This window comes from Aspergillus japonicus (genome assembly GCF_003184785.1).
Source record: "Aspergillus japonicus CBS 114.51 unplaced genomic scaffold BO86scaffold_95, whole genome shotgun sequence".
In the NCBI taxonomy this organism is placed as follows: domain Eukaryota; kingdom Fungi; phylum Ascomycota; class Eurotiomycetes; order Eurotiales; family Aspergillaceae; genus Aspergillus; species Aspergillus japonicus.
In genome coordinates, this window is record NW_020291732.1 from 1 (window position 1) to 23,137 (window position 23,137).

A 23,137-nucleotide genomic window follows, 5' to 3' on the forward strand; every position below is an offset into this window, starting at 1 on the left:
CCCCCCGGCAACCCCTCACCATGGGTATTGTTACCGACCGCCTCCGTGGTCGCAAGACCAACCATGTCGTTGAGGACTTGGGTCCGGTCGATGATCATGCTTCCCAGGATACTCCCTCCGAGGAACTGGCGCGTGCCGAGAAGGAGGCTCAAGAACACCCCGAGGAGGTCACTCGAGATGCCCCTATCGGTGTGAAGAAGGCCGAGGCTGCCGCTCTGGTTTGGACTAAGAAGGCTATCATTATCACTTACGCCTGGTAGGCCTTTTCTCAACTGATGGGGACTATTCTTTCCGTTGCTAACCGTATCGCCTGTCAGGATCTGGGTGTGTTATTTCATGTTGGCTTTGCACGAGTACATTGGTAGCAATGTCCTCTACTACGCCTACTCCAACTTCCAGAGCGCATCTCAGGTTACCACTGCCTATATCCTGGCAACCATCATCGGCGGTGTCTTGAAATTGCCGATCGGAAAACTGCTCGGACTGTGGGGACGTGCGGAGGGCCTCATGGTGTTTCTGGCCGTCTACATCGTGGGCATGATCATTCTCGCTGCGTGTAATGGCCCCAACAGCTTTGCGGCCGGCTATGTGTTCTACTGGATCGGGTATGATGCCATCTACCTGATTCTTGAGATCTACATCGCCGATACCTCGGGGCTCCGCAACCGAGCTTTCGCCTTCGCCTTCTCGACCACCCCGTTCATCTGCTGCGCCTTCACCGGTTCCTTGGCGGCCAACTCGTTCGTCAAGACCTCCGGTTGGCGGTGGGCGTACGGCGCCTTCGCCATCGTGCAGCCCTTTGTCTTCGCCCCGTTGATCTACATCTTCAAGTACTATGAGAGCAAGGCGTACAAGCAGGGACTGTTGACCCGCGAGTCCAGCGGTCGCACCACTCTGCAGACGATTGTCCACTACATGCATGAGTTCGATGGTGAGTTCTCTGCCGTGTGCTACATCAACCCAATCCATATTCCGCGTCTTCATCATGACTAACAGGATGCATCAGTGATCGGCGCGTTCATCCTGATGGCGGCCTTCGTCCTCTTTCTGCTGCCGTTCAGCCTGGCTAGCTACGGGCGAACTGAGTACCACAACGCTGCCTTCATTGCCGAAGTAGTGGTCGGATTCTGCTTGTTCTTCGTTTTTGCGGCGTGGGAGAAATGGGGTGCGCGAGTGCACTTCATTCCCTACGAGCACTTGCGCGATCGCACCGTGATCGGGGCGTGCATGCTGGCCGCGGTCCTCTACTTCAGCTTCTACTTGTGGGACAGCTACTTCTATTACTTCCTCATGGTGGTGTACGACCTCAGCATTACGCACACGGGCTACATGACCTCGATCTACACCGTGGGCTCCTGCCTCTGGTCGCCCGTGTTCGGGCTGTGGATCCGCACCACCAAGGAATTCAAGTACTCGACTCTGTTCTTTGCCGTGCCGCTGATGATGCTGGGCGCGGGCCTGATGATCCACTTCCGCGGCCAGGACGCCGACATCGGCTATATCATCATGTGCCAAATCTTTATCGCCTTTTCCGGCGGAATGATGGTCATCAGCTTCCAGATGGCGGTGATGTGCGCCTCCTCCCGCGACAATATCCCCATCATGCTGTCGATCGTGAGTTTGTTCACCAGCATCGGCGGCGCCATCGGTGCGGCCGTCTCCGCTTCGATCTACAGCAACACCTTCCGGGACGGACTGAAGAGTGCCCTTCCTGCCAGTGCCCAGGCCGATCTGGAGACGCTGATTGCCGGCGGATACTTGACGCAGATGAAGTATGCCCCTGGCACGGAGGTACGCGATGCCATCAACTACGCCTGGGGTTACATGGAGAAGTACCAGGCGATTGCGGCCACGGCGATCTTGGTGCTGGCCTTCCCGTCTGTCATCATGTGGAGGCACTACAATGTCGACAAGAAGCAGAACAAGGGAACGATGCTGTGAGCGGTTGTCTTTGCTGCTACGTTGAGGGAGCAAGGAGGGGGAGCTTGATCGATGCTTACGATAATGTCTACTAATACCCTAATTGTTGTTCGAAAAGGTTCCTTTCTGTGGCATTTCCACACATTTTCACGACTTTATCTTATAATAAACATCTTGCGCTGGTTTCTACCTCATGCATCGACCTGTCCTGAACCGAATTAGACCAGAAGATATTTTGAGGGCATTCGATTGCGATTCTAGTAACGACCCACCCCCGGAATCTGACGTGCGGGTTCGGAGTAAACTATCCACCACATGGACCTACAACCTTCATAAATTGGAAGTAGTTGTGTCGGGCGCTTACTGGATCTATCTCTGCTGCCCCTGATTTCCAGTCAAAGACGCGAGCTGAAAAATATAAACAAGAACTCGACGCCAGCATTCCAATCTATAGCCATGGCAACGGTACAGTGGGAGTGCATATCTTCTCTAAAGGTACCTGAGCACGCATTCTTCGGATTCTACAACCGAGAACAAGCAGTAATTTTCCTGCTTCGAAGAATGCAAGCTAGCTGCTATCGATGGCAAGCCCCTGGACGATCGTGTGAATGTCTCACTCGATATCTGGCCGTAAATCAACATCAAGAAACAGCCCTGGGTCCAGTGCTGCCTGGTAGATGTCATCGGTTCCTTTCTTCCCTGCATTAACCCTCACTCCCCTTCCTAATCTATACTCCCCCAGCTTGTTCCTCTCAGCATCCGTAATGAGACACTACTTTATCCTCGGCCTCCTAGCCCTAGCAACAGCGAGTCAACCGCCCCGGCCCGGCCCAACCGTCGACTCCAACCTATACAGCGGCGACTGCACGCGCGAGCGGCTCCAAACCCGCAAGGAATGGCGCAACCTCGACCGCTCGCAGCAGGAAGCCTACCTGGACGCGGTGCAATGCCTGATCGATCTCCCCGCGGAGACAGGGATGGCGTACACAACAAGCCGGTGGAGCGATCTGCAGGCCCTGCATCGGTATTACACCAACACCGAGTACGGCGATGTCATCCATAACGTGGTGCGTACTTGTCGGACCTGGACTTGCGTCGAGTTCTAGGTCGTTAAATTCCCGATGGCTAGGGCCAATTCCTCCCTTGGCATAGGTACCTGCTACACATCCACGAGACGCTTCTCCGGGAGCAGTGCGGGTATACCGGTCCGATGGTGTACGCTCCCCCTTTCCCCTATGTCTAAACCCCCACACCCACACTAAACGAACGAGGGATAGATGGTGGAACGAACAAGCCGATGCAGACACAGGGGACCTCTTCCGCTCGCCCATGTGGAACGACGATTCCTTCGGGGGCGACGGCACCGAACCCGCCAACTGTATGGCGGACGGGCGCTTCGCCGATTTGACGCAGTACATCGGGCCGTTGGACAACAACACGGAACGCTGTCTGGAGCGGGAGTGGGATAGCCCCCTGGGGGTCAGGAATGTCAACAGCACGATGGTGGGCCAGTGCTTCGATCTGACCAGCTACACGCCCTTCTGGCAGTGCGTGGCCTCGTATCCGCACAAGGGGGTGCATCAGGCCGTTGGGGGGCTGGTACGTCTCGATCTTCGTATGGTAGTAGGGTTGAGGCTGAGCAAAGTGATGGATGATGATACTGACACAAATGTGTACTGTAGATGGCAGACGTCAAGGCCTCCCCCGGCGACCCGATGTTCTACATCCACCACGCCTTCATCGACCGGCTGTGGTATACCTGGCAGATGGTTGACCCGGATACCCGACTATTCGCGATGGGTGGGACCTCGGTCAATTACACGGATCTGCCGACTCCTCCGGGGGGTTGGCCGGAGACGACGCTGGAGTATGAGCTGGAGTCATATGAGATCTTGCCGGGGGTCACGGTGGAGGATGTGATGAATCCGGTGGGCGGGTATTTGTGTTATGAGTATGATTGATGCGTTGCTTTAGATGTTGTTCTATTGTTCCGGGTCATCAGCCGGGATTAAGAACTGATCCCGGTAGCGGGCCGGTACAGGCGACATGCAGACTATCAGACCCGGTGCCGGGAGACGGTACTTGTACGCAGCCTCCAGTACACTCAATCTATATAACATCATGGAAGGTCTCATCCCCTCATAATCAACATCAGACTATAAGCATATCAGCATATCAGCATGGCTACCTCCGACTCCGCCCTCGAAGAGCAACCGGTCACCGCAGACCTTTGTAACTGGGTCACTGCACTACAAGCCTCCGATATTCCCACCGGTGTGCTCCAACGTACCAAGCACCTCATCCTCGACGGCATAGCCTGCGGTCTGGTAGGGGCGCACGTCCCTTGGTCTGAGAAGTGTCTCGATGCCATTGACGACTATGAGCCGGCCGGCTACTGCAGTGTCTTGGACTCCAACAAGGTCTGACCCCCGTCCCCCGTTTCCACGGAGCATCAAACGCTCATGCACCACCAGAGATACGGACCCCTCGCCGCCGCCATCCTCAACGGAGCATTCATCCAAGCAGTCGAACTAGACGACTACCACAGCGCCGCCCCGCTGCACTCCGCCAGCGTCATCCTGCCGGCCCTCTTCGCCGCAGCCGAGGTCCAAACACACGGAAGCCAAAAGCAACCCCGACGAATCGTCTCCGGCCCCGAGTTCCTCATCGCAGCAGTGGTGGGCTTCGAAACCGGGCCCCGCGCCGGTGCCGCCATGTACGGGGCCGACCTACTCTCGCGCGGCTGGCACTCGGGCCCGATCTTCGGCTGCCCCGCCGCGGCTGCCGCGGCCTCCAAACTCCTGAATCTCGATAGCGCAGCCACCGAGTCGGCTATCGGCATCGCATGTACGCAGGCCGGCGGGCTGATGGCCGCCCAGTACGAAGGGATGATCAAGCGAGTGCAGCATGCGTTCGCGGCGCGCAACGGGCTGTTCGGGGCGCTGCTGGCTCGGAACGACTACCTGGGCATTCGGAAGGTGTTTGAACGACCCTATGGCGGGTTTCTGGCCATGTTCAGCCAGGGCAACGGCCGCGAGCCGCCTTACCGGGTTGAAGGGGTGACTGCGGGGTTGGGGCAGGTCTGGCAAACGACCAACATTCGGGTCAAGTTGCATGCCTGTGTCGGAGGGTGTCACGGGCAGGTCGAGGCGTTGGAGCGACTGCAGGAGACGTACCCGGAACGGTTCACCCCGGAGACTTTGCAGCATATCCAGAGTATCCGCGTGGCGCTTTCTGAGCCGGTCTTTGCGCACGACGGCTGGGTGCCCTCTGAGCGGCCGCTCACGGCCACAGGGGCCCAGATGAACGCGGCGTACATCGGGGCGGCACAGCTAGTGTACGGACAGGTGCTGCTGGAGCAGTTCGACACGGCCGCGTTGGACGACGATCGCGTTTGGGCGTTGATTCGCAAGACGACGTGTGTTCATAGTGAGGAGTTGGATCGACCGGACCATCTCTGCGGAGCACAGGTGGTTGTGAAATTCACGGACGGGGTGACGGTGGAGGAGACGGTGGCTATGCCCCGTGGGTTCGATCCGCCGATCACTGACGAGGAGATCCGCGACAAATGGCGCAGGCTGGTGCGGACGGTGGGCGATGCTGCGCGTATGCAACGCCTGGAGGAGGCTGTACTCTCGTTGGAGGATTTGGAGGATGTTTCCGAGCTGTTAGCCCTGATTCGTGGATAGGAGCAGTATAGTCGCCACCCGGATTTGGTCTATAGAATCGGACGTATTGAGGCTCGCCATCTGCTCGCGGGTCAATAAGTACCCTTGTACTTCACTGCCTTGGAGAACTCACTCATTCTATTGTGACTATCATCTGCTGTCGTATACGACGCAAACTTGGGTGAAGTACTCACTGTCAGCTTATCCGCTCGTCTTCCATACATTACATGCCCTAGTATTCCCACATGCCCCCCCTGGCGTATGTACCATTTTCTATCTTGTGTTTTCTTTTTCTTCTCTGGAAAAGCTCATCCTCTTCAAGAGACATACGTATAGCGTACATCAGATCTATAACTCTAGAATCCCAAATGATATTTCGCTTTCTCGGTTATTTATGATTTCAACTTAACATCCAGTATTAAGGGAACGTGGCAAGTTTCTGAAAAGTGGGTGCGCCAATCCTGTCTGCTTTTAGAAATTACTATATACTACAACGACCCCAGACTGGCCTTTCTTGCGCATATCTAGTTCTATGCCCGTGGACGAGACTGACTCGATCGCGCCACAGCATGTCGTACATGAACTAACCATGCGGGCAACTGTGCTGCAGTAAAGTAAGCAGACACAAGACAATTCAATCATTCTCAGCTCCCAGTCTTTCCCCCCGTCTCCACCTCCACCACAATCGTCTCCCGATCTTCTGTCGAGCTCTCCTCCGACTCAGCGTACCTCGACTTGCGCTTTTGCTCCCTGCCATCACGTCAGTAACACTCACACTACCGTAATGTGCTGCGTCTCTTACCATCTATGTATCAGAATAACCGAGATAAAAGCGGCCCAGAGCAGAAAGAAGAATGCAAACGAGGCCGGCCACCCCTTGCGCCAACGCGGGGCGCCGTTGGGACCTGCAGTCGGAAAGAGCAGCAACGGAACCCAGATCTGGAACGAGTAGCCGAAGGTCATCATTGAGCCCTGGATTTGAGTTAGTCACTGAGACGATCGAAGGCGGAGGGCAGGGGAGCTCACCATGATGAGGGCGCGCTCCTCCGAGTCATCTTTTACGATGGTGTTGACGGTCGAATAGAGGATGGGGCTCAGGCATCCGGATGTACCGAAGAGGTACCATGCGACGAATCTGAGGGAAGTCAGGTTAGAGGTTCCATGGAAGAAATGTAGCGAGAAGGACGGGGGACGGGGTTAGGGTTGCCTACTTTAGCCCGCGCGGGATGTCCCAGATGATCATGCACAGCGAGGAGAACAGGCAACACGCCGAGGAGAAGGTGTAAAGCGCCCAGCTGGGATAGATTGCGGCGAGGGTCGTTCCCAGCCACGAGGCGACGATGTTGATGGCGTAGGTTACGGTCGGGAGCTTGTTCACCTGCGGCACCGAGTAGCCCTCGGCCTGCAGCCAGAGATTCATGTAGGAGACTGGATAGGAGGAGATGATCATGCACCTGCCAGAGAATTAGCATGACATGCGGCGGGTTGCATACCAAAGAAAATGCTCACGCGTAGATGAAGATGAAGATCCAGATATGCCATCGCTTGAGCGTCCGTTTGAACACGTCGAGGCTCATCTTCCCCGGGCGGCGGATATTGGCCCTCCGCGCCCGGTCCTTCGCCAGGGCAATGTCATCATCCGTCAAGAAGAAGGTCCGCGGGGAATCGGGCACACCGGGGAAGATGAAGAAACCCAGGATTGCCACGGGGATGGTGAAGATCCCGTCGATGATGAACAGCCATCGCCACCCGGGCATGCCCCCGACCCCAGACAGGTTCGTGTAGGCGGCCGCTTGCAGGTATCCACTGACCATGGTGCCAAGAGCGTTGCAGATGAACCATGTGCCGGCTCGCTTGAAGAGCTCGGGGCCGGAGTACCACGATCCTGGATGTCTTTAGTGTAGGCGAAGGAGGCAGGAGGGAGGAATACGGACCGAGAATGAAATGCGTTCCCGCGAACACTGGCGCTTCAAACATGCCCACGAGAACTCGAAGAGCATAGAGCTGGTGGACATTGGTGACACGACTCTGGGCGAAGGTGCAGACTCCCCATAGGATCTCGAGCGTGGGAAGAAGCCATCGTGCCCTAACCTGATTAGCGAGGGGAAGCTCTAGGAGAGGACGCGATCTTACAGTTTCGGACGGGACATCAACAGCAGACCCGGGACTTGGAAGACCACATATGCAGTGATATAACAAGTGTTGAAGTAATTGAGTTGGTTGCCATTGAGCTGGAAATCCTCCTTCAGCCCACTAACATAGGCGTTGCTGATGTTCGTCTGATCTGGGGCTCGTTAGTCCGCGGGCAGACTGGCGTGAAGTTATCAGCTTACCCAGATATTTGACAAAGACTAGCCGACATTAGCAGTTGGTTCGGAGGCCAGGTGCGAATATTCTTACAGCAGAGACAGGCGAATATCAGGATTGACAAATCCAGCTTGAATAGCAACCTGAAAGGTTAACTGGGTGAACGACCAAGCTACCTGGATCGCCAGACTCACTTGCGCTCATTTGCCGGGTAATTCGACGGATACCAGTTAAAGACCTCCTTGAAAAGCCCCCAAGGCCCCAACTTGACACGAGCTGCGGTCTTGTCGGACATCGTAACGAGTCCTTGCCTGTGTCACCAAGGATGATCTTTCCGTTGTCGGCCTTCACCTCGACATATCTGCCGACTCATCCGGGAATTTATACTCCAGTCAGTGACCATACAAATGAGGCAACAGAGACGACGAATTGTTGTTGAGATATTTGCCATGACTCCACATCCTCTCGTCATAGATGCATGCGGCGAATGCGACAGGGACAGGGGCCAGGAGGGGTTATGACTGCAACATTTTCGTGCGGGATGGCGTGCCACAACCCTGGTCCAGCAGAAACTCAATCAGTTGTTATCTCTGACATGAGTCAAGCCTGAGGTGGTTGAGTGGCTGCGCGAGTCGAGATGCTCGATAAGGATGGCGTGCTTTGCAGTGCGGGTTCGCAATTCACTCAACGTGCGGGGTTGAGTTGATGTATCGGCAGACAACAGAGTTTCTGATTCACTGCGGCAATTTAAATGTAGTTGCTCTCGCACGCTAGATCTTATCCAAATACGCAAATACCATCAGTTCTTGTGAGCCTAGAGTCTTGCAAAATGCCGGCCAGATTGATTGACAGATACGACCACGTCCCCGTGACGAAAGAAAATCGTATGTACACTATTCCTGGCTTAAATTGCTGTGCGACGCGACGGTTTTGACAAAGTAGTCCCCTGGGCTGAGCTCGTCACCCTCGACCTGAGTCATTATGACCAGCCGGGAGGTAAGGAAGAGCTTGTCAAGCAACTGGACCATGCCGTGCGACATGTGGGTGAGTATCCGGACCCCCCCCAGGAACAAACATCTTCAGCCCTAATCCCGCCCTGCAGGCTTCTTCTACGTGAAGAACTTCAACATCAGCCAAGACGAGATCGACCGCCAATTTGCACTCGGCCGCGAATTCTACGCGCTTCCATTGGAAGAGAAGCTCAAGTACCACAACAGCGCCGATCTCGCGAGTGGCGAGTACAACGGCTATAGGCCTGCTGGCCACCGGGTGTGAGTGCTACCACTCCAATTCCCTCAAACATGGTTAACATTCTCCAGTCTCGGCAATGGCATCAGGGACAACATCCAAGTTTACAACATCCCCAAGTTCGACGGACACCACAAGCGCCAGCAACCACCGGTGCTAGAGGACAACATCGCAGAGATCGAAGCATTCAGCCGGGTAAGCCTCCCTTTCTCTTGCATTAGCTACGCAAGTCGCTGAGTGAATGCCCAGAAATGCCACAGCGAAGTCGTCGTCAAACTCCTCCGCCTCTTCGCCATCCTCCTCGAGCTCCCCGACGAAGACCAACTCGTGCGCGACCACCAGTACGACGTCAAAGGTGAGGACCACCTCCGCTACATGCACTACGCCGCACGCAGCAAGGAGGAAAACTCCCAAGTGGCCAGTATCTACACCCCGGGCCACACTGATCTCGGCACCGTGACTCTCCTCTTCCGCCAGCCCGTGGCGGCACTGCAGATCCTCAACTCGGAGGGGGAGTGGAAGTGGGTGCGTCCGCAGGACGGAACGATCACCATCAACACGTGCGATGCCTTGACGGCACTCACGGGCGGGTTGATCAAGTCGAGCATTCACCGGGTGCATGCGCCGCCACCGGACCAGGCACATGTGGATCGATTGGGGGTTTTGTACTTCGCGCGGTGAGTTCGCACTCTTCATTCGTCGTATGCCTCGTAATCAAAATACTCATGTGGGGATCAAGGCCCAACAACCATGTGGTACTGGACCCGATCACGAACAGCCCCCTGCTCAATCGGCTCGGACTCACCCAGAATGTATTCACGGAGCTGGGCCAGCATCTGACAACGGAGCAGTGGGTCAAGGTGCGGCAGACGCAGCAGCAGCGACGCAATCGGGATGTGAAGGTCTCGGACGATGGGAAGTTCACCTACGGGGAGAAGGACCTGGAGATTCTGCCTGGGCTGGAAGCCAAGATTTATAATTAGCGCACTCCAGCAGGATTTCAGATCTGCATTCACCTGCATTGTGCACGTGACAGTGATCAGCTAGGCCGTAATTAAAATTCTGCTGTGATGTCAAAATCGACCCTTACATTCACGGGTTGCGCTTGCCTCAAACCTAAGTTGAGCTGTAGACTTGCGGTGAGTTGCGGTTCATCTTCCCTCCTGCCAGGAACCCAGCGGAAACAACCTCAACACACCCTCCACTTCTTATACCTACAATTTTCTTCCTCTGGATAGTCTTGTGTTTCTGCCACAATGTTGCCACGGTGTGGGATACGATCCAGTCTGGGCCGAGCAGCTCGAATCCCAGTCTTTCGGCAACAGACCAAACATTTTCATTACGCGAGGAGCTCCCCAGCGATCCGGGTGGGGTACCTCACAACTACTGGTCTTGCCACCACATCAGGCCTTTATTGGTGGTGGTCCTTAGGCGAAAGATCACCTGCTGAGAATCTAGTCGTTGAGCCTCCTTTCTCCCCCGAAGAAGTCACCCGCATTCTATCCAAAGAGTCATACTCCTTTCTAGTGCGAGATATCCCTGGTATCGCCCGTCATGATGGTGCCCAGCTCGCATCCAACAGCCCCTGCGAAGACCGGCTTACCCATGCCAAGTTCCCCTCCCCGTGGCATAGCGACAACAATCCCTGGATGGCGTGGGCAGTCTTCGACGGCCATGCCGGCTGGCAAACGGCGGAGCTCCTTGAGAATCAGCTCATTCCCTCGGTGCGCCACTGCCTGAGCCAAGTGACGCCTGATTCGGACGGAAACAAGTCGCTAGTGGGCGAGGATGCGGTTCAATGCGCCATCAGCAATGCATTCGTGAATCTCGATGATGCCATTTTCAAGACAGCCTTGGAGGCGTCGCAGAACAATCAACCTCTACACCAGAGGGTTCGCGACCTTCTCCCAGCCTTTGCTGGCTCCTGTGCATTACTATCCATCTTCGATCCGGACACCAGTGCATTGCACGTGGCGTGCACAGGAGACTCGCGCGCCGTGCTGGGACAGCAACAGCCCGACGGGAGGTGGGAGGCGATTCCTCTGTCCATCGATCAGACTGGTAGCAATGAGGGAGAGATTGCCCGGATCTGCAGCGAGCACCCTGGCGAGGAAGATATTTTCAAAGATGGACGCGTGCTGGGACTGATGTGCACGCGGGCCTTTGGAGATGGTCGGTGGAAATGGCCCGTGGAGCTCCAGCAGGACCTCCGCCGCAGATTTTATGGCCCCGCCCCGCTCACCCCCAAGTACGACGTTCGCACCCCGCCTTATGTGACTGCCGAGCCCGTCGTGACCACCGTCAAGGTAGACCCGACACGCCCTTCGTTCTTGATCATGGCTACAGATGGTCTGTGGGATATGCTCTCCAGTCAGCAGGCGGTCGATCTGGTCGGGAAATGGCTGTCGGGAGGGGCGAGGACTGAGGAGAGCGGCTCGTCCCCGGCAGCCTCCGACAAACCCTTCGATTTCGGTCATTTTCGGGACGGCGTGGACTGGAGGTTTGTGGAGGATCGAACGACGGTGCAAGATGACAACGTGGCGGTGCACCTGGTGCGCAATTGCCTCGGTGGCAGCGATCTCGAGTTGCTGGCAGGGCGACTGGCCTTTGCCCCTCCGTTTTCCCGAACTCTGCGTGACGATATTACCGTGCAGGTGGTGCTTTTTGGAGTTGCAGGGTTGCAAAGTACAAAGCAGGAATGAGTTAGCCTATGAGATTGACCTCGTTATTCAGCGACGATTCGGAATGCTTGGACAGGAATCCAGGCCACGGCAGTCACTTCATAGCTTATTATCAAACAGCGACACTCATAGTAGAGCATCGTATCGTACCTACGGACAACTATGAGTAGCATGGACTGCACTATATGCCACTGTCTATTGATCAGTAACAGAACCTGTGGACATTGAAGGTAAACCCTCAAAATAGCCGAGGTCGTGCGGAGATGGGTCGACCGCCAAGCTTCAGTGGAGCCAAAATGTGGGCTTAAAAAGTCCCAGCTCCGGTGGAGAAGTCCTGAACTCTCTAATGGTGTCATGAATTCTCCGCTGGCTACCTTGGCTTCAATGTTCTGGGCGAAACCCCTCTTGCCCCGTGGGGAAACCCTAGGGTCGATGGACTACATAAAGAAGGCTTTTCTCCCGTCCCAAGCCCTGTTTACAAGTGGCAACCAACATCACCTACCTCAGCAATGCACATATCGTCACTTTTCTCGGCTACAGCCCTGGTGGCTGCCGCTACAGGCGCTGTCCTGCCACGCCAAGACGCGTCATACTATGGCTACCTCCTCTCCACGTTCACGGACGCCGACCCTCGAGTCTTCTGGTACCTGTCTACCGCCGAAAACCCCCTGGCATTTACTGCACTCAATGGCGGCAGCCCCGTGCTAGAATCGACGGTCGGGACCAAGGCTGTCAGAGATGTGTTCCTCACGGCGAACCAGGAGAAGTCGGAGTATTTCGTCATCGCTACTGGTGCGTATCGCTGTCCTCACCCTAAGAAGGTGCATCAACACGAAGCGGCTGTGACTGACGGTGGTAGATCTGGATATCAACGCAGACGGATTCTCCTGGGACGAGGCCACGCGCCGGGGCAGTCGAGGCCTGACGGTGTGGCGCTCGGAGAATCTAGTCGATTGGTCTGCGCCTACATTAGCAATGTATGCCATCTCACATGAGACCAAAATTTCGAACATGCTCGCTAATATGCACCCAGCATCGAAGACGAGACCGCCGGCATGGCGTGGGCCCCTTCGGTGGTCTGGAACACCACCGAAAGCCAATACTACCTCTTCTGGTCCTCGCGCCTCTACAACACCACGGACACCAACCACACCGGCACGGCCACGCTCGACCGCATCCGCTACACGACGACCACCGACTTCGTGACCTTCGCCCCGCCGGCCGACTACCTCGCCCTGGACAGCGAAAACATCCCGCTCATCGACCAGGAGTTCCTGGCCCTCGGGGACACGCCAGGCCACTACGTGCGGTTCCTCAAGGACGAGAACGTCCTCCACGTCTACCAGGAGACCACGACGGGGGGTCTCTTTGGCGAGTGGACCCGCGCGGAGGGGTATATCCAGGATGGGGTGGTGTATGAGGGCCCTGCGGCGTTTCCGGATATCCAGGATGCCACCAAGTTCCATCTGCTGCTGGATAATTATGTCGAATACGTGCCGTTTGAGAGCACGGATGTGGCTACGGCGGAGTGGGTGGCCTCGGACCGTACGGGGTTCTCGACGGGGTTGAAGCATGGGAATGTGGTGCTGGTGACCAAGGGGCAGTATGATGCTATCGTTGCACGGTATGGAGCGTAGATCTGGGACTGTTGCGGGCATGATGATGGGGATGGGGATGGGACGGAGAAAATGGGCTGATCGACAGCGTCCCGTCGGGATTTTGCCGGTTGAGGTTAGGGCTATGGTTCGGAGGACTTGGCGAGGAGGTCGACTGCCAAGTGCCACGGTGGAGGAGACCAGGCTCAAATGGTAAGGATGATAATAATGATGATTCCCTGCTTGCTCAAGTCATTTTCAATGGCATCAACCATAAATAATCAGATGGTGTGAGATACCTGTCGCTGTAGCCGCACTGAAGCTAAGCTATATGCCCCAAGATCAATCTGAGAATACACCTTCACAGCAAACCCTTTCCCAATTTCGACAGTGAAATACTGTACTCAACTGATCTTTCGTCATTGACTAATAGAGCAGACTGCAAGATAGATAGAAACACGGTCTACCACCAACCAACCCCTACTCCACCCAATACTTCCTCGCCCACTCCTCCGCCGTCAACGCCCGCAACCCAACCTGATAGTTCCACGTCTCCTGCAAATCCCACGCAACGCCCTTCCCCTCCCCAAACACGACCTGGTACTTGAACAACCCATTCCCAGGCTCCCTCGCTAAATCCGCTCGCGCAGCCTCCACCGTCCTCACCTCCCGCTTGAACTCCTTCCCAGTAACCCTCTTCACCAACCCCGCCAACTCGCCATAGCTCAGCGTATCCCCTGCCACCTTCAGCACCTGGTTTCCAAACCCCCCTCTCAATGACCCCCCAAGCACCACCTCCACCGTAATCCTCCCAATATCCTCCACCGCCGTAACCGTCACCCGATTCTCCCAGCTGCCCAGCGCCCGCACGACCCCCGCACGGGCATCCACCACCCCAAGCCCCGCATCGAAGAGGAAACTCGTGAACATGCCCGTCGACACAATCACCCATTGCGTTGCAGTCTGGGAGCGCAGCAAGGCCCGCACATCCAGCTGCTCGTCGAAGAGCTCCTGCGCCGATCCCCGACCAAGTACGTCATAGTCCACCCCAAACTGCCAGGGGATGAAGCGCGGGACCTGCGCGGCGAGGACAGCGCGCGCGAGCTTGAGCTGCACCCCGGGTCCGGCGGCGAACCCCGTGCAGCTGATGATGGTGTCGTAGTTCCGGAAGAGCTGCGTCAGGTGGGACTCGGGGTCTGTGGCGATGTCGCTGGCGAGGGTGTCGATGTTGAGGGGGTGGAGGGTGGTGGTGAGTTCGTCGGCGTTGTTGGGGGAAGCGATGCGCGAGGGGCGGAGGAGGACGGTCAGTTGTGTGGCGCGACGGTTGGAGTGCGTGGCGAACGAGCGGAGGACTTGTGTGCCTAGTTCCCCGGCGCCGATGACGAGGATGCTTTTGGGGGTCGGGGACATGATGGCAGTGTAGTATATCGACTGAGGAACTGTGTTGGTCCTCCTGAAATGGAGGAACTACTGGCTTAAATACACTTTGGTGGATTGATAATCATGGATGAAGTAGGGTTGGTTAGCCAACCAGTGAGCATCGGCGACTTTCCTACGGGATTCTCCGCCTCGCCTCCTGCTACGTAATTACTTCTCACTCCACTGCGGCCACCCCAGGTATCCCTCCTCCCCGGAGGTGTAGAAGGTAGGTCGATGGTACTTGGTCAAAGGCAGTCCCTTAAATAGTCGCTCCGGCAGATCCGGATTGGAAGTGAAATACCGCCCGAAGGCTGCGAGATCGATGCGACCTGCAGTCACTGCCGTGTCAGCAAACGGAACCCTAACTCACCACCGCCAACAGGGGCGAACTCACCCTCCTCTATAGCCTGAGCAGCGGAAACCGCATCATACCCACCAGCCCCAATAACCGGTGTAGTCTTCAGAATCCTCCGAAAGGGCCAGATCGTCCTGTCCCCCATCCCCTCACCATCCACTTTTTCCCTTGCAATACACCCCGAGAACGCCCCCTCCTTACTCCCCAAATCATACCGCGGCTCCACCAAGTGCACATACGCCAGCCCCTTCGCCTCCAGCGCCGCCGCAAACGCCCCAAACGTAGCCACCCGATCACTATCCCCGGTGCCCTGGAGCACATGAAACGGCGCCAGTCGGACCGCCGTCCGCCGCGCCCCCACCGCGCGCACCACCGCATCCACCACCTCCAACGGGAATCGTAGGCGATTCTCAACAGCCGGTCCACCATACTCATCCCCCCGCGTATTGATATTATCATGCACAAAGCAATCAAGCAAGTACCCATTGGCCGCGTGGATTTCGACCCCATCGAACCCAGCAATCTCAATGGCACGACGCGCCGCCGCAGCAAACTGTGCCACCACCTCTTTGATTTCCGAGACGGTCATCGCATGCGAGGGAACGTAAGCTTCTCTCTCCGCTTCCTCGGGCCCCGCTCCAAACGAGACATGATACCCCGGGAGATGTGCAGTCGTGGAACTCAACGGTGGCTGGCCGTCGGATAGACTGGGGACGGCGACGCGGCCGACGTGCCACAGCTGCGCGAAAAAGGTCCCGCCGCGGGCGTGCACGGCGTCCGTGATGGGTTCCCAGGCTTGGGCGTGCGCGTCCGTCCACAGGCCTGGCGTGCGCGGGAAGCCCTTCCCCCGCGGGTGGATGGTTGTCCCCTCGGAGATGAGGAGGGCACCGGGCTGAGTCGTGCGTTCGGCGTAGTAGGTTGCTGCCGTGGGGTTGATCAGGCCTGTGGTGTTGGAGGCGCGCATGCGGGTCATCGGGGCGAGGACCACGCGGTGGGTGAGGGAGAGGGCGGGGCTGGTGAAGGGGGTTTGGAGGGCGGGCGGGCTGGGGGTGAAGGAGCCCATTTTGAGGTGCTGGGGTTTGGGTTTGGGGCTGGGTGTTGATGGTGGGGTTGGGTGTAGGGGAGGTTAAATACCGTGCAGGTGTTTTCTTACCTCCAATATGACGTGGTGGTGTCTTGTTTGCTGCTGCTTATCAATCCAGTGTTATAGAGGGTAGAGAAACTAGTGTCAATGCAGCCCGCAATATTGCTCAAAGGGCGCAGTATGATTCTATTTTCTATTACCTCCCTGTCATGATCAGCACTCTGTGGAGGCTGGTAGCCATATATTGATTTGTAAGCCCTACATGACATCTTCGTATCGAAACGATGGCCTAAAGCCACAGCTAGTAAATATACTCCGCATGACTCTCACCTTATTATGAAAGTCAAATCTCAGTTGTCATTCCACCTAATCCTCACATGGTAATTCGCTGCTAGATGTAGCCATTTCCACCCAAATTGCCTTCCCGGCCCCATCAGACGCACAGTCCAGCCAGGCGAACGACTGCAAAACTTCTAGAAGCTCATCCCAAGAGTCAATCCTCAGCACCTGGCAATGCTCTCTCATCCTGGCGACAAACCAGCCCTTGATAAACGGAGTAGCATCCGCACAGATCGCCGCCACCACGCAACACCATAGAAGTATCTCGCATTCGTGCTTTGTCACTTCGCGTCCCTGCAGCCGAACCATGTTCTCATAAATTTCATTTGTCATCGTAGCCCGTAAGCGAGACATCCTCGGAAGCGGCAGGATTACGCTTGCGCCATAGAGAAGGGCTGTACTACGACATACAAGATACACGGCGATCGACCACTGCTGCTGCTCAGCCGTACAATCCGGTCTTTTATGCAAGATAGCGCTGACCCGGTCTCTGTGATCAGGCAAGCTGCACAACTGGTGCAGCGCGCTGGCCCGCGTATCGCCTATCTGCGTCAGGAGGGTGGCGCCGCAGCTCTGATTACTGAGAACATGCAGGGCCTGGGTGATCTCGTTGAGGTCCAGAAAGACGCGAATGAGATTGCCCTTGACTGGCGGAGAGAGCAGGGCGAGCTGCTGGAAGCCATAATTGCGGCGCGTAGCGTGACGCGGTGGCGTGCGGATGGAGAGGGCTTGCAGGGGGGCGCGGTGTAAGCACGGTTTCCCCTCGGGGGATATGAGGGGAAAGACGGGTCTGCGGTGTGTGTTCATAGCGACTATTAAGCCCGATCTGGAAAATGGTATCATTTATCAATCTAAGTCCTCGGGGGAGACGGGATGATTTACGGACATGGAAATAAGCCAAGCTAGTCCGTACAGCTTTACTGTCTCGAGGCCTCCCCGCTCGAGAACAATATGCTGGACGGTCTGCCAGTGGAGCGGGTGGAACTCGCAACTGCCGTAGAACTCCATGAGTTGCAGGCTGCGAAAGGGCGGAACAAACGGGCTCGTCTCCGGTGGCTTGACCTGGTCGAGGTTCTCATTGGCAGCGAGGTACAGGATACTCAGCAGGATGTCGTCGACCCAGTCGCAACCGATATTGTGCTGGGTGACGGTCGACAACTTCTCCCGGATGCGGATCATGACGGATCCTTTGAGTCGGAGTTGCTCTGCCGTGTCCAACGAGGCCCGCTTGGTGGCGCCCCGTATCATTGGTAGCGCGTTGAAGTGGAGGGAGGCTGAGTACAGCATCGATTGCACGACCATCGGGCTTCTGGCGGGATGCAAGTATGCCTGCAGACTGCGCTCGGAGAACTCTCTGGGACGGGCCATAGGCCACAGCACATGTGTGCCTCATGCAGGGTTAGCAGGCCACCACCTTCTCACGTTTGAAGCGAACCTACAGTGGTGGAGAAGGAGATCAAAATGAGGAGTTGCTCTGTAGCGATCGGCAAGAAATGGATCAATCCGGCTGTTGCCGATTTCCCAGGGTTTGATGCTAGGAGAGAGCTGCCCGTATTCAGAATTGATACCAGCGCACTGGGAGCATGATCTTTCTCGGAGCCCTGTGGCAAAAAGCGGCCTTGGTTGTAGAACTCGGGGGGTTCGAGCTGTAGAAGCCTGGTCAGTGGGCGTTCTAGCCCGCGCTACATCAGGATTGGCTGCAAGCACTTCCTCGGTGCATTGACAGATGAGAAACCTGGAGGCCGTCTGTTGGTTGTGAAGACTACCACTGTTTACTGTCTTTGCTCTCTCCAAATGTCGTCGGCGCATCAGCTGTGAGCGAATCAGTGAGGTGTTGGGTGTGGTTCCTCGTATCGTGGGGCCGTGTACGAAAGTGTACGGCCGGGCTGCTCCGTCATTAGACTTCATTCTCCCCCTAACATATCTCTCGTGCTTTGTATGTTGGTCGTACTGTACACCTTTCGATCTGTGGGCAGATGAAGTACTGATGGTAGGAGGGGTTTGGATAAACGTTGATCATGGATGATAAGATCATTAGCCGGAAGAGGTAATATCTCCCTCCTGCTGATTGGGTAGAGCTCCCGCCACTAGAAAATGTGCCAAGAAACCCTAAGCATGAAGAAGCTGACAGGCAGAAGACGTTTTGGCTGTCGAGAACACTCGATGATCTCAGATACGAGGCGAGTGACAAAGAAAGTGACAAAGAAAGTGACCAGGATGCTGACAAATTAGTCGTCATTGAGTTCCTCCCCGACTCAAGGCCCCAGAGCGTGCTTGGTACACCCAAGATTATTAGGCTATATATGCAGCTATCATGTCAGTACCTCCATATCCCTTGGTCATTACAAAAACCTACACTTTCTCTGATTTCTATCCCATATCCCAGAATACCTGAGCCATGGCAGCCACTCAGTTGAAGAAGCTCAAGCTCCCCACCTCCAAAGCGCAAGTCTTCTACCGCGAAGCGGGTGCCGGGTCAGCCCCGGTAATTCTCCTCCTGCACGGGTTCCCCTCGTCCTCGCACCAGTACCGCAACCTCATCCCAATCCTGGCCGCCAAATACCGGGTCATAGTCCCGGATCTACCGGGCTTTGGCTTTACAGAAGTCCCCGAAGGCTTTGAGTACACCTTCGACGCGCTGGCCGCGGTGATCTCCGAGTTTCTGGACCTCCTCGCCATCCGCCAGTACTCCATCTACATCTTCGACTACGGTGCCCCCGTAGGCCTGCGTCTGGCGCTGCAACAACCGGCCGCCATCCAGGCGATCATCACGCAGAATGGCAACGCCTACGAGGCCGGGCTGGGCGCCTTCTGGGACCAGATCCGGGCGCTGTGGACCAGCGACAACGACGCGGCCGTGCGAGGGAAGCTCGCGACTGGCCTGCTGAGTCTCGACGCCACCAAGTGGCAGTACGAGGAGGGCACCCGTCCCAATTGCCTCGTGGCGCCTGAGTCCTACTCGCTAGACTATGCCCTGCTCCAGCGCCCGGGCAACGCGGACATCCAGCTGGATCTTTTCTGGGACTACCGGAACAATCTGCCGCTGTACCCGGAGTTCCACCGGTTCTTTCGCGCGTCGCAGGTGCCCCTGCTGGCGGTCTGGGGAAGGCATGATCAGATCTTTGTGCCGGCGGGAGCCGAGGCGTTCAAGGCCGATTTGCCTGAGGCGGAGGTGCATCTGTTGGATGCGGGCCACTTTGCGGTGGAGACGGAGACGGCGGAGATCGGGGCGCTGATCCTGGACTTTCTGGCGAGGAAGGGGATTTGATCTTGGATGGAAAGGTGTGAGCTGTGCTTTGTGGTAAGTCGAGAGAACGGAAAAGTACCACAGGGCTGCAGAGAAAGGACAGGAGGGCAATGGTTTACAAGAGTAAAATATTATCAACAAGGCACAATTAGTGACTTAATATCATTGTTTCCAGAACGGAGAAGGACTAGGAGAATTCTAAACTGTGGCCTGTAGTAGTATTGATAATGTCGGTAGAAGCAGGTATTACAACGACACTGGGAATGGACTTTCTACTTGCAATCTGGACTCATTAGACTTAATATGCGGATTGCAACCGAAGGCGATGAGGTATGTCTCTCTTGTTGAACTCCGTCAGTCATCTCGACGTGAGCGACTCCTTGAATGCTAGAGTTAGCTGAAGGATTCTTTAGTAGGCGAAAGCGGTAAATGCTTCTACCATGCATTGCATATGATCATCTCGCGCGAGGGGGTCCAGTTAGGGTAAATTGACCCAGCTCACCTGGACAAATTGGGTGTAAGGTAAATGGACCTATCAGGTACGTTGCAGAAAAGGCTGATTGCAAGTTGTAGTATCATTATTTCCAAAGGAGCCCTAAGAACAGCGAGAAACCTGAGCAGGTTCTAGCGGTGCCTGATTCAATCGCGCTCGGGGATTGTTGCTCTCAAAGACGCCCTCTGGCCTATTTGATGGTCATCCAACGGTTGGCTGGCCACCAACTCATAGTCTTAGTGCAGTATCTGACTTCAAAAGGGCACCTCGTGTCAATACAGATTGTAGCCAAGGCTATGCCAGCTTTCATAATCCACTGTTTTTCATAAATCATCATCTGTAACAAGAACAATACTTTCGATCAGCTTTGGTTGGTTCTCTTAGGATGTGACGGCCAGTCGTGGCTTTCAGCCTTCTCGACCAAGAGACCTGCGGCCTCGCTGGCAGGCTGCTCGCGTTGATATCCCCGCTCAAATAGCCTCATATAGCTAGAATAGAACACGTATTCATGTACCCGACAATGTTGCCAGGGACGCAAGCGTCCAATACAATTGGTAATAACTCAGAACAAAGTGACTCGAAATAGACCTTGTCGATGCCAGCCACTATGTTTACAATAAACAATATATAGAGAGGCTGACTTGACTTTCGCTGGATTAAGTCATAGCGTGGAGAGTATGGGAAGAACTTGAGAAAGAGTGAAAAGAAATAGATAAAAGAAAAATGACTCAAAAAATAGGAGAAGGAGGACGAACACAATCAGTATTGTTCGCTTCCAGCTTTCACATGTAGCACGATGTGCCACCCTCATCCACAATCGACCCACAAGTTGAGATTATTCAGTTTCGTCTGTACTCATCTTCTGCTCTCGACGTGATTGCAAGCAGAAGCTTTCCTAGCTCACGTACGTGCGTGACATCCAATGTATTCCACGGACCATATTGGTGCATCTTGAGAAACGATGTATCATCTTCCGGGGGAGTTGATAAGACGTCGGTGCCGTTTAGATACACTAGATAGTGGTCGTTGTACTCGGCCACGGTCACATAGATTTCGTGTCGATCCTGCGCGATATGGACCCGCCTAGTTTTCATACTGTCAGAGACGACGAGAGGTTTAAGTGAGATGGGGGTTCTGCAGAAGGCTTACTTCTGGTGGCGCCTCTGGGCGGACTCATCATCACTCAAAATCCAAGCGACCATTTGTGCGCTCTCCTGCATCTGAATTATGGCAGGGTTGCCAGATCTTGAAACTGGTTTGACATCGATGATGACGCTTGGCTTCCCCTCGCGATCGTGCAAGTATCCATCTGTTCTTGCTTCGAATTGAGCCTCGCGGAACTTGGCAGTGAATGCTCGGCGATGAAGGGTCCATATGGAGGTGAGTTCGGTGTGGATAGTCAGGGCATTCAGGAAGACGATCAGGGCGGTATTCACAATCTGTTCAACCTTTGTTGGGGGATACAGAACGTTGATCAACTCGGATGGGACTGGGGAATACGGCTGATAGGGGCTTGGCTCTTCTTCACTGGAACTGAGGTCCTCGTCTTCGGAGACGTCGAAAAACTATTGAAATATCATCCTATCTTTTTTGAATCACATAATATATAGCTTAGTGGTTAGTATTTTTATTAGTAATCTTAATACTGTAGGTTTTTTCTTTAGTTTTTGACCAGTTGACCTGCTTGTTAACCAGTTACATAACTAAATGGTAAAGTATGTAATAATAAACCCATATTTCATATGACCAAAGCAACAAACAATAAATTATGTAATTTACAACTCCCTACTAGGGACTAGGTACTAGGTGTACTAGATAGTCAACTACGTAACTTACGAGTTTCCAAGTGGGTTTGCCATCAGCGCGTCGACAAGCCCTGAAAGAGCTAGAGGCCAGTATCGAGGCTCTAAAAGTGCACGACCTAGCATCCCACAGCTCAAGCAGTTGGACATTCGGGTCCAAGAGATGGCTCTCAATGCCAGTTCAATGGACAAGCCTTACTTCTTCCTACCCCGCTCGAACTTTTCATTGCCTCCTGCCGAGTGCGTTCAAAATCACGGAATACTTGGGCGATGAGGACACTTCCCTCAAACGGCCTGTAGATCGTGCATACCAGATTCAGGCCAACTGGTCAAGCTATTGCAGGAGCTATATCTCTAGACTGGAGGGCTGGCCATAGTAGTCGGAAGAGTAAGTCTGCCCTTAACCCTAACTGCGTGACTTTCAATAGCTTCAACCCCTTCGCACTAACACAAGCATCCAGTCCTGCCGATCACAAGACATACAAGCACGTGTACCAGTACAACCAACCCGAGTTTGGTGCTTTCAATCTAATGGACATCCGCGGGTCGAGCTTCCCATACAGCAAAGCGGCGATCTACAACAACATAGAGGGGGTTCATCACAAATTACTTTGTAGGGAGCTCCTGATCCCTTCGGGTAATGCTGGGTCGGTTGAAGAAACGGCCTCTTCTGGAACATATGATTGCACCGGTACCTCTCTCTCCCTCTTTACAGCCCAGGGACAAATGACTGATCAGGCATTCCCATCCAGGTCTTCATGGTGTCCTTTATGGGCAAACATGCTCATGCGATTGAAGCATACTACGACAGGCAGGACCTGATTCTGAGGCGCACTGCCTTTTACAATTTCCCAGAGCAAACTTCTCCTGCATTGAAGGAGCTGGGAGAGTGGTACTGTGGCAATCCAACGGGGAATACACATTAGGAGTGCTTTCTTCTCCCCTTTTTTTTCTCAGGTCTTTGGTCTTTGGTGGTTCT

The 23,137-nt window shown here is 55.0% G+C and overlaps 12 protein-coding genes across 12 annotated transcripts; 7 read left to right on the plus strand and 5 right to left on the minus strand.

Annotated features, from left to right (window-relative positions):
- On the plus strand, nt 1–2,159 carry BO86DRAFT_248681 (MFS general substrate transporter). Its single transcript, XM_025667155.1, has 3 exons — nt 1–256; nt 318–931; nt 1,007–2,159. Exons 1-3 carry the CDS (start codon nt 21–23, stop codon nt 1,939–1,941), a joined length of 1,785 nt encoding a protein of 594 aa, XP_025522462.1. The 5' UTR covers nt 1–20; the 3' UTR covers nt 1,942–2,159.
- Nucleotides 2,160–2,684: 525 nt separating this feature from the next.
- On the plus strand, nt 2,685–3,881 carry BO86DRAFT_325295 (tyrosinase family protein; the record flags this gene model as incomplete). Its single annotated transcript, XM_025668519.1, has 4 exons — nt 2,685–2,987; nt 3,050–3,135; nt 3,198–3,519; nt 3,603–3,881. The coding sequence occupies 4 exons, from the start codon at nt 2,685–2,687 to the stop codon at nt 3,879–3,881; spliced, it is 990 nt and encodes a 329-aa protein (XP_025522463.1).
- Nucleotides 3,882–3,987: 106 nt separating this feature from the next.
- BO86DRAFT_248729 (MmgE/PrpD family protein) lies at nt 3,988–5,645 on the plus strand. The gene is made up of 3 exons (XM_025667156.1): nt 3,988–4,004; nt 4,076–4,340; nt 4,395–5,645. The coding sequence occupies exons 2-3, from the start codon at nt 4,101–4,103 to the stop codon at nt 5,607–5,609; spliced, it is 1,455 nt and encodes a 484-aa protein (XP_025522464.1). The 5' UTR covers nt 3,988–4,004; nt 4,076–4,100; the 3' UTR covers nt 5,610–5,645.
- Nucleotides 5,646–6,386: 741 nt separating this feature from the next.
- On the minus strand, nt 6,387–8,190 carry BO86DRAFT_325303 (putative pantothenate transporter; the record flags this gene model as incomplete). The annotated part of the gene is made up of 8 exons (XM_025668520.1): nt 6,387–6,560; nt 6,615–6,723; nt 6,800–7,042; nt 7,098–7,473; nt 7,523–7,674; nt 7,722–7,872; nt 7,989–8,038; nt 8,090–8,190. 8 exons carry the CDS (start codon nt 8,188–8,190, stop codon nt 6,387–6,389), a joined length of 1,356 nt encoding a protein of 451 aa, XP_025522465.1.
- A 534-nt stretch (nt 8,191–8,724) lies between these two features.
- BO86DRAFT_443264 (Clavaminate synthase-like protein) lies at nt 8,725–10,126 on the plus strand (the record flags this gene model as incomplete). The annotated part of the gene is made up of 6 exons (XM_025676349.1): nt 8,725–8,779; nt 8,838–8,939; nt 8,998–9,166; nt 9,215–9,338; nt 9,393–9,820; nt 9,883–10,126. The coding sequence occupies 6 exons, from the start codon at nt 8,725–8,727 to the stop codon at nt 10,124–10,126; spliced, it is 1,122 nt and encodes a 373-aa protein (XP_025522466.1).
- A 246-nt stretch (nt 10,127–10,372) lies between these two features.
- On the plus strand, nt 10,373–11,845 carry BO86DRAFT_443265 (PP2C family serine/threonine-protein phosphatase; the record flags this gene model as incomplete). Its single annotated transcript, XM_025676350.1, has 1 exon — nt 10,373–11,845. Exon 1 carries the CDS (start codon nt 10,400–10,402, stop codon nt 11,843–11,845), a length of 1,446 nt encoding a protein of 481 aa, XP_025522467.1. The 5' UTR covers nt 10,373–10,399.
- A 226-nt stretch (nt 11,846–12,071) lies between these two features.
- On the plus strand, nt 12,072–13,461 carry BO86DRAFT_443267 (glycoside hydrolase family 43 protein; the record flags this gene model as incomplete). Its single annotated transcript, XM_025676351.1, has 3 exons — nt 12,072–12,616; nt 12,684–12,801; nt 12,858–13,461. The coding sequence occupies exons 1-3, from the start codon at nt 12,334–12,336 to the stop codon at nt 13,459–13,461; spliced, it is 1,005 nt and encodes a 334-aa protein (XP_025522468.1). The 5' UTR covers nt 12,072–12,333.
- A 401-nt stretch (nt 13,462–13,862) lies between these two features.
- BO86DRAFT_349058 (aromatic alcohol reductase) lies at nt 13,863–14,836 on the minus strand. Its single transcript, XM_025669342.1, has one exon. It carries the CDS (start codon nt 14,827–14,829, stop codon nt 13,900–13,902), a length of 930 nt encoding a protein of 309 aa, XP_025522469.1. The 5' UTR covers nt 14,830–14,836; the 3' UTR covers nt 13,863–13,899.
- Nucleotides 14,837–15,006: 170 nt separating this feature from the next.
- On the minus strand, nt 15,007–16,256 carry BO86DRAFT_423033 (alkene reductase; the record flags this gene model as incomplete). Its single annotated transcript, XM_025675381.1, has 2 exons — nt 15,007–15,167; nt 15,233–16,256. 2 exons carry the CDS (start codon nt 16,254–16,256, stop codon nt 15,007–15,009), a joined length of 1,185 nt encoding a protein of 394 aa, XP_025522470.1.
- Nucleotides 16,257–16,590: 334 nt separating this feature from the next.
- Nucleotides 16,591–18,005, minus strand: BO86DRAFT_443269 (uncharacterized protein). Its single transcript, XM_025676352.1, has 2 exons — nt 17,503–18,005; nt 16,591–17,442 (listed from the first exon to the last, which is right to left on the minus strand). Exons 1-2 carry the CDS (start codon nt 17,982–17,984, stop codon nt 16,644–16,646), a joined length of 1,281 nt encoding a protein of 426 aa, XP_025522471.1. The 5' UTR covers nt 17,985–18,005; the 3' UTR covers nt 16,591–16,643.
- Nucleotides 18,006–19,014: 1,009 nt separating this feature from the next.
- On the plus strand, nt 19,015–19,992 carry BO86DRAFT_443279 (alpha/beta fold hydrolase; the record flags this gene model as incomplete). The annotated part of the gene is made up of 1 exon (XM_025676353.1): nt 19,015–19,992. One exon carries the CDS (start codon nt 19,015–19,017, stop codon nt 19,882–19,884), a length of 870 nt encoding a protein of 289 aa, XP_025522472.1. The 3' UTR covers nt 19,885–19,992.
- A 1,203-nt stretch (nt 19,993–21,195) lies between these two features.
- BO86DRAFT_325341 (uncharacterized protein) lies at nt 21,196–21,828 on the minus strand (the record flags this gene model as incomplete). Its single annotated transcript, XM_025668523.1, has 2 exons — nt 21,196–21,451; nt 21,530–21,828. Coding segments are annotated over 2 exons (555 nt in total), but the record flags the coding sequence as incomplete, so codon positions are not given.
- Between the last annotated feature and the right edge of the window lie 1,309 nt (nt 21,829–23,137).

Coding starts and splice junctions, on each gene's coding strand:
- BO86DRAFT_248729 (XM_025667156.1), top strand. CDS start 4,101: ATGGCTACCTCCGACTCCGCCCTCGAAGAGCAACCGGTCACCGCAGAC. Junction 4,341..4,394: donor GTGTCTTGGACTCCAACAAG/GTCTGACCCCCG, acceptor ATGCACCACCAG/AGATACGGACCCCTCGCCGC.
- BO86DRAFT_248681 (XM_025667155.1), top strand. CDS start 21: ATGGGTATTGTTACCGACCGCCTCCGTGGTCGCAAGACCAACCATGTC. Junction 257..317: donor ATCATTATCACTTACGCCTG/GTAGGCCTTTTC, acceptor ATCGCCTGTCAG/GATCTGGGTGTGTTATTTCA. Junction 932..1,006: donor CTACATGCATGAGTTCGATG/GTGAGTTCTCTG, acceptor AGGATGCATCAG/TGATCGGCGCGTTCATCCTG.
- BO86DRAFT_443269 (XM_025676352.1), bottom strand. CDS start 17,984: ATGGCCCGTCCCAGAGAGTTCTCCGAGCGCAGTCTGCAGGCATACTTG. Junction 17,443..17,502: donor CTAGCTTGGCTTATTTCCAT/GTCCGTAAATCA, acceptor ACCATTTTCCAG/ATCGGGCTTAATAGTCGCTA.
- BO86DRAFT_349058 (XM_025669342.1), bottom strand. CDS start 14,829: ATGTCCCCGACCCCCAAAAGCATCCTCGTCATCGGCGCCGGGGAACTA.